We start from the raw sequence: 8,634 nt of genomic DNA, 5'->3' as shown, positions 1-8,634 counted from the left end.
TGAAATTCACCACAGAGAAGAGGATCTAGGCAAGACACTACACACTTAAGCCTCAATTAAATGATGAATAGTCGTTTGCCTGGGTCTGCCACATTGTAGTGGAGTTCATTCATTGAGTGAGTTATGAAACTTGCTCGATTCAGATATTAAGTCAATGGCAGTTAGGAACAGAATAGAAGCCACTTGAAGTTCCAGTCTATAGCACCCCTTTTTAAAAAAATAATTTAAATCTTTTAAATTCTATTCTGGTGACTTATTTAAATTAGACCAAATTAAATTCAAAAACATTCTCTTTAAGCAAATAAACATGTGTTTATTGCCTCTGGCAAGGATGTGCCTGAGAATACAGATCCCAATCATGCCAGCAACAGGGAAGAACAAAACTCCTTTAGGATAGTTTCAAATCACTTCAATAGCAACATTGTTTCAACAGAAATCTAGATTCTCCCATACATTTGATGAAGCAGACAATGGTAAATGTGCCAGATGCAGGAGAATAGAGCTTTTCCAGATTTATGATGGCAGTTATATGATGAAAATTAGGAGTAATTTAGACCAGGACACATTTTACTAACTTAAATTTAACTGCAAGATAATTTTCTCATAACTTTCACACAAAACCAAATCCTATTCCTTCTGCACACATTCTCCCTCATCACAGCACCCAGAATCTACATACTTTTGCCTCATCTCCCCCACAGTTGTAGAGTGCCCTCTGTCCATAGTGGGTGGCCAAAAGAAATTAAGGAATAAAAATCTTACCTCTGCAATAACAAAAAATCTGTTTTAAAAGAATTGGGAGAAGGGATCCCTCAAACATGCATAAGATTAATCTCGGATTCTGCAGCATGATTTTCAATTATTCATACTATGAACAAACCATATTTCTAAATTTATTAAGATAGAAGCAACAAAATGACTACTATACGTAACAAATGGCCAATCTCCACTTCCTTCTATGCATTCAAACACCATTTCCAATCTAACAGAGCTTTTCCAATTATATTTAACTCTGAAAAGTAAACTGGGTGGAGGAGGGCAGATACCAAGTCAAGAAATTTTACACATCTTATTATGTTTGCTCTTAAATGTATCCCATCTGAACCACCTTCTTCACCATTTCATTGCAGGTAACTTAGTGAGGCCTAATTAAGTTTGTGGGGTTGAAAAGGAGGGAAAATGTTGTTGTAGCTATAAACAAGTTTTCACCAGGAACAAGAAGGCATATTTACTTTTAACAGCATCTACCTGTACATGCCAAGAAGAGAAATTAAAGCAGAGGTGGTTATTTGCAGCAGCAATGGTAAGCATAACTGGTTGATTGTCAAAGTGCACCTTCAATATTGCTCCATGAACTAGGTAAACATTCCATTGCCAGGAGTTAAAAATTCAAGGCCTGGAAAGACTAAGAATTCACATCTAAGGAAATATTTGAGGATGGCCATCCAAATTCTATCACTATACTTGTTGCTAGGCAAAACAGACAAATACAGACTATATAAATGGATATATTATGGTGAACAGTCTGAAAGATGATGTAGTAGATATCCATCCTCTAACTAAATGACACAAAACAAATAAACGTTAATTTTGATGGGAACTGGCCACTACTCTGGGGCTTGATAGTCCATGAATTTCCCCCAAAGCACAGATTTTTATAAGCAGGGAAAGAGCTGGAAATCTACTGCAAGAATAGAATACAAATTAATGAGCAGAGAGTAGGAATGTTTTGGCTATTTAGTTTTTGCTTCAATTTCTTTTCAGCTATCGAATAGTATCATTTGATGCAAAACCATATTAAGCGCAGATATTAATAACTGGATTAGAGGAAGCATTATTGCCAGGGCATTATGGCCAGCTATAGTCAGTTGCCTAATTTCTCCAGGTCACTGACTGATGCTGAGACTCTTGTGCCGATTGAGAAGGAATGCCTCATGACAGTCTCGGCATGCAAAAAATGTCCAAATTTCTTGTTCAGATTAGATTCTTAACCTCACTTCTGACTGACTACAAACCTCTCATACCCCTCGTAAACAGCAAGTGCTTGCACTGTGTGCCAGTGAGATGTCAAAGACTCAGTCTAAGCTCGTTGATGTACAATCTGCAGTGAGAATACACGCCTGCCAAGATTCTGTTGCCGATATTTTGTCTAGACATTTTCTGAATGTGACTGATGCAGGGATGTTGCAAGTAGTTGAGGAAACTGAAACTTACAAAAGAGCTCTGCAAGCCTTAAAACTATCATACAATATAGTGCAAGTGTGCCTGAAAACATCCAAACTTTCCTTCTGGAGAAGATTAGCCTCACTGGCTCTGATGGCATCTTATTTCCTGAAGACAGGGCAGTGAACCCAGCAGAAATGTATCCTTATATGAGACACCATTAGGCCCCTTGGATTTTACTGAACGTTGTCAACAAGTAAAGATGTCTGTCCGGTGGCTAGGAATTAGGAGACAAATCCAAGTGATTCGATTTCTTGACCAAACCAACTGTCAGAGACACATACCCTATTTAAGAAACCATTAATATTTCTCTGCTGTCAGATTTGGAAAGTGGGCCATAGACGGTGACCCTTATGAGCTAAGGGACAGAAGTACATGGTTATAGTTGACTACTTTACTAGATATTTAAAAACCACACATTTACTCGATGCTCTTTGATCATGTCATACATAGACGAAAGAATGTGGTGGTGAGAAAGTCCACATCGGACTGCATGGTGGAAAAGTCCACGTGAACTTGTTACAGTGGGCCATAATTTTTTGGGGAATAATTGTTATTTACTGACAAGTAATACTTTTGCTACATTAAAAATAGACTTCACCCACCTAAGGATGGTCCTGTGGTTAGGGCACTAGCCTAAGACTTGGAAGATGTGGATTTAATTTCTTATTCTGTCATAGACTTCCTGTGTGACTTTAGGTTAGGCACTTAGTCACTCTATGCCTCTATTTCCCATCTGTAAAATGGGGATAATAATACTCTACCTCTCAGAGGCATGGTGAGAATGAATACATTAAAGACTATGAAGTGCTTTGATATTCACTGATGAAAAGCTATAAGAGGTAGGTATTACTTCTTGTTGTTATTTTTATTAGGCCAAGGATTAGATAATAATGGTAAGGCCAAGAGAGCCAGGTAAAGGGTTAAGCAGACCCAAAACCAAGACAGTCTGCTTTTAGCTTTAGTCAGTTACGGTCTGATCCAACTTATTAATATAAATGGAAAGACTTCTGTTTGACTTCAGTGGGAGTTGGATTATTAATCCATGTCACGGAGTACAGCCCAGCATCCCAAAGGCAAAAAATCTAAAACAAGTCAAATAGGATAATAGAAGAGCAAAATATGCATATAAATTTCACTTTGACAAAAGGAATGCTGTTAAGACACTTCTTGAGTTGTATCCTGGTGTCTTGAGAGCAAAATCGGATAGTGATATAGGTTAGATAACATGCATGCCAAACTTCTAGGTTTTACAAAGCCAAGACCAAGGTAAGTAAATTCTGGAAGAACAGAACATATTTGCAGCTCATCCTAGATCCAAGAAATGGCTTTCTATAACTTAGCACTCTAGAGTCAGTGTTACCCAGAGACTTAGATTGTAAGCTCTTTAGAGAGGATCCTTCTTCTCTGTTTGTACTCACCCTAGCACAATAGGGTACTGGTCCATGATTAGATTGTCTATGCACTACCATATTAAAAATAAATAATAATAAATAAGGACAATTCTGCTATAGAGGAATTATAGACAGAACCAGTAACGCAGCCAGACTTGCCACGTTGAGATCATTAGATAGTGTCATTAATAACAGATTCCTTTTTTAAACGCTGTGATCAAAATGTCCAGAGAATGAATGATCAGGAAACCTGAATATTGGAGAAACTCTTATATCAATGCCAGATAGGGCAAAATAATCTCCATTGTACTTGAAGTCAAAGAGTTTCTCTCTTCTCACTTTGTTTAATACTGTATTATGTTAATTGCAAATGGTTTAATAGATAGCATTGTCAACAACTCAAAGTTTAAACAAAGTGTGTGTGGGAGACCTATAATTCAAATATCCTGGTTTTAATTCTACTGAGAATTCCTGATCTTATAAGTGTAAACTATTTTTTTCAACAATACCCTACTACACAGCTTGAAAGTTCAGAGAGTGGGAAAGAATAAAATTTAAAATTAAATAAGCTCTAGTTTAATTTTAAAATATTAACATTTTAAACAATATAAGCTTGCTAACTCTTCAATAGGAAAAGCCCAAAACAAAAGTTCTGCATTTATAAAGTACAATGAAAAATTAACATATGTAAAAATAGATCTTATTAGATATATATAGTTGTTTGGGTCAAGCCCAGACCTGCCTACTGTCAAAACTGAGAATATGTTTAGCCATACCATGCACTGCAAACACCTGTAACTGGCACTTGGCCTTAAACACAAAAATTCTCTTCTTTAAATAGAAAAATGGAATAGTTGCTCCTACCCCACCAGAAAAATCTAGATCCTGATTAATCTTAGGGTAACAGTATCACAAAATCTTGCATCTGGCACCTGGACCCCCAGCAAATCATATAGGTTTTAGGCTCTAAATTAAAAAATTCTACCATCTAAAAGATAGCAAGTATTATCAGCAGCTAGTGCAGTAGAAGTAGTTACACTTGTGCTCTATTTAGTTGGGAGAATTTGAGTTTGAGCCCAAAAATTAATGGCATTGTGCTAGTACAGGTTTTTGCTGTGCTCTTGCATCAGGGTCTAGACCGGGTGGCTGGTAATGGTATAATGCCTTGTCTAATTCTGTCATCTAATTTGAGGATTCAGCAGGGAAATTACTGGGTCCAGGTGCTGCATATGAGGTTTGTCATTGTACTGCACCTGGATACATCAGAATCTGTTTTTTTCCCCCTGTTGGACTAGGTGCATCGACATCTGTCTGTTTAGGCCGTATGATTATGGAGTTCAGGGATACAATTTTTGGATTCAGCATGGTTGAAGTGCTGGATATGGGTTTTCCCAATGGTCTTATGGCATGATAGTAAGGTCTGGATCTTTGCGCTGAACTGCAATGAGAAACAGTTCTTGTCTAATCCGACAGGTGCACTGGTGGGTTTGGAGGAAAAAACTGGCTGAATCTGGTTGCCAAATGTGTGGTTTGTGGCACTTTTACCTCACCCGTGTTAGGCTCAAGATTATTCTGGTGGCCAGGTGTGGCAAGCCATATTTCCTATTTTGATAGTATGTTTTGTGGTCAGCATTATATTCTCCTATATTGTGCTTTAGGAAAACTATGTTTAACATTTCTGTTGACGCAAACATGGCTGCTGTGGCCTGTTCAACTATAAACAATAAACAGGCCAGAGGAGTTTTTTTTTTAAATCCATCCAGTATTGCTGCTGCTTTACTGCTTGACCAGCTCTTGTCAGTGTTACCCATTTAATGAGTCACAAAAGGGCAAGTTCTTTTTTTCCCCCACCCACAAGGTCGCCTAATTATGATGCTCTGGTGGGGGAAGTGGGACTAGGGAGCCCCATGCACAAGGGAGCCGAAACGCCTGTGCCAGAACATTGCAGCCTGGCCAGTGACTCTCCTGCCAGAGCTCCCGGAGGCACATCCACGCCACTTACCAAGTGCACACACAGGAGGGAGCAGCTTAGGCTGGGACGCACCCGCAGGCTGGAGGGCGAAGGTGAGGGCAACTTACCAGGTCTATGAATGTCAGAAATTTCCAACTCCCTCCATAGGTCTGCTGCGCCGGCATGTCAATGGCGTTGTACGCGCACAGGATGGAGAAGTAGGAGAGGAGGATGGCGACTCTCAGCACCTGGCAGGGCACGAGCGCCATGTCGCCACTTTGCAAGCGGGGCCTGCGAACTGCAAGGCAGCGGGGGCGGGCTGCCCGCGCGAGGCTGGCGCGGCGGCGCGCGGGCAGCGCGCGACGTTCGGCCCAGGGAGGAAGCGCGAGCGCGCGCCTGGGTGTCCCCTTGTTCTGTGCGCGGGGGACGCGCCCGGCCCCGGGGAGAGCGCGCTCCGCTGGAGCTCCTCAGGCAAGAGGGTGCTTCCTGGAGCAAAGGTGGGCGGGGAGAGGAGGAGATGCTGGAGGAGGGGTTACCATGGCAATGGTAAATGCATCCGATGAAGTGAGCTGTAGCTCACGAAAGCTTATGCGCTAATAAATGTGTTAGTCTCTAAGGTGCCACAAGTCCTCCTGTTCTTCATGGCAATGTACTAAACCTGCCCTGAGCTGTTGCTGCTTCAGCGGAGAGACCCCTGGAGCAGGTGACCCCTCCGCCTCTGGGGCTGTGTGAGTGTGACTTGTATATTCTTCTTGCCAGCGCTACAAAAAGCGAGCATGGGGTGACATGCAGAAATAACTATGGGCAGGGTCATTATCCTGTAAAGCCTTGCATTTTCACCCACGCTGCCCCTGCACTTACATGACCCAGTCTGACAATAGAGTCTGAGCACCTGTTCACAAACGCCGGCATACACCCATGCATAAACCTGAGCACAGGTCCACATGCTTACATGTAATAGAGAAACTTGCTATGAACTTCTTAGAAATGTAGATTTATTTTTCTTGTCTACAGATCAAATTTTAAAATATTCAACCATAATAAAATGGTGTTTTGCCTATCTGCTTAAAGAACAACTGTAATTCTATGCAGGCAGTATTGCCTGAATGTTTTAAAGATTGCTTAGTTTGTTTTAGTCTGGGAGATTAGAGCACAATAGATGCATATATGTGATTCAGTAGTGTAGAGAACCAGTGACACCAGTTTTGTTTTTAAACTTAAGTCACTGTTTTATTAAATACTAGGATCTCCTTCACCGAGAAGGATATAAATTACATACATTCCCAGTTTGCCTTCCAGTAAGTGTTGTGGATATCAATTGCATTCGACTGTGGGCAGCAGATATTTTTTTAACAGGTCAGATGACTAAGTTTTAGCCAACCAAATATGGGGTCAATTTATGAAAAGACAACACAGGCATTTCCTGTGGTCCATTTAAAACAGGTGTCCACTCCAAACAGTCTGTGAGTCACAGGGTACTTCTGTAGTGGGGATGTTGAGTGAAAGGAGTGGATAAATAATTTTTGTTCATCGTCCTGTTGCAGAGAATTGGAGTTGAACAGACGGACAAAAGATTAAACCTGCTAAAAATATAAATGTGCTCTAAGTGTCTGATTGTGCCACTGAAGTCTATACTCTTTGGCTATCTCTTGATGCAAGGATGATGTCTGCCAAGGGGGTTCATTGGTGGGTTTTTAAGTGGCTGAGGAGCCCAATTCATGTCCTGCAGATTTTCCCACAGAAGAGAGAGGTGTAATCTTGGAGGAGACATAGTTGTTGGCTGGACTGTTGTGCCCTTTCTTTCCCCCTTTGTTGCTTCTCTGTCTCATGAGCATGTCTGTTCTCCTCAAAGTGAACTGTGGCGTGGTATATGGTTTGGCGCCACTGTGTTCTGTTCTACGCCGAGTCCTCCCAGTTTGTTGGGTTGATGCCTCCCTTTTTATGGTGTACTTTCAGTATGTCTTTGAAGCACTTAATACTAGCTTTACCGTTGACTTTAATGATTGCAGGATTAAGCCCTAAATATCCCTTAGGTAAATGTAATGAAGCATCGTATAATAGTCCCACACTTGTACTATATAGTAAGTCAGACTTCCCACCTATGCTTCTATAAACCAAATTCTTGAAGGAAAGAAAGTGCTAAAAGCGTGCTCTCTATAAGCTCCTCAGTGCAGGGGCCCTGTCTTCATCTGTGTATTTTATTGCATCAAGCACTGTATCTGTACTTAAAAAAATAATTAATAGTATTTTTATGATATATGATAATGATGAGAGCTAAACAAAATGGCCTTGTAATGGATTGATTTATTTTAACACTGTCTCGGGGTAAGCTAGGGTTTTAAGGTATTTGAGTCCCAGCTCTGGCCTTTGCCTTGGTATCCCCCTCCCCACTCACATGCTTTGAGAGGGGTCATGTTACTGCAGGCTAAAAAGGAGAATGCTATAAAAAAGGCACCTTTCCCTCTCTACGGCGGAGACTAAGGTTCAGGCAATATATCTGGGCCATGCTGATCCAGAGAGGAGGCCTGGAATGACCTGGGAAAGAGACGGATGTTCAGGAGGAAAAGGCCTGTGAAGAGGTAGGACATAAAAAGACCCTGGGATAGGAGAATTAAGAGAAGGACAGTGCCTGGGGTAATAATGTGAGCTGAAGGTCTCGTGTTGGTAACAGTCTTTGCTTAGGGACCACAGGAACTTCTGGAGAGGGTAGGAGAAAACCCCTTTCAACTCCCTGTGTCAGTCCAGGGCAGACTCTAATGAAGAAAGGACTAGAGGCAGAGCTGAAGTTGGGCGGGCAGAGGTGGACAAAGAAGAGACTACTGAGGCTGCGGGAGGGCTGAAGAGGTTTTTATATTTGGACTTCTCCCTCACTCTGAATGGGCAGGCCTCTTAATGAGTTTGAATGGAGGAGTAAATATCAAATGAGTCCGCCAGCCCAATAGGGTTATGGTTGAGGGATGAAAACAGGCAGCAGCTGTGTCTGGGCAGGGTAAGATAAACTACTGCTACTACTACAGACACCATGTGTACAGACCTCCCTTTACAATCAATACCTGAACAAACAAT

General features: G+C 41.3%; 1 protein-coding gene across 8 annotated transcripts in view; it reads right to left on the bottom strand.

Annotated features, from left to right (window-relative positions):
- The window catches only part of AIG1 (androgen induced 1), a 200,121-nt gene extending 194,047 nt beyond the window's left edge, over window positions 1-6,074 (bottom strand). For 3 of the 8 annotated variants that reach the window (XR_006280015.1, XM_043511125.1, XM_043511124.1), the window contains exon 1: window positions 5,697-6,051. Coding sequence is in view for 6 of the 8 variants with exons in the window: in XM_043511125.1 (XP_043367060.1) it covers window positions 5,697-5,837 (141 nt within the window). In the remaining 2 variants the exon portion in view is untranslated. Of the gene's footprint in view, window positions 1-5,696 lie in introns of all 8 variants that reach the window. The other 5 variants (XM_043511122.1, XM_038397004.2, XR_006280014.1 and 2 more) reach the window with 4 other exon arrangements.
- Window positions 6,075-8,634: the final 2,560 nt, after the last annotated feature.

Source organism: Dermochelys coriacea, chromosome 3, assembly GCF_009764565.3.
Source record: "Dermochelys coriacea isolate rDerCor1 chromosome 3, rDerCor1.pri.v4, whole genome shotgun sequence".
Lineage (NCBI taxonomy): Eukaryota > Metazoa > Chordata > Testudines > Dermochelyidae > Dermochelys > Dermochelys coriacea.
The sequence above is the reverse complement of the archived record's forward strand: the minus strand, read 5'-3'. Positions and strand labels throughout refer to the sequence as shown.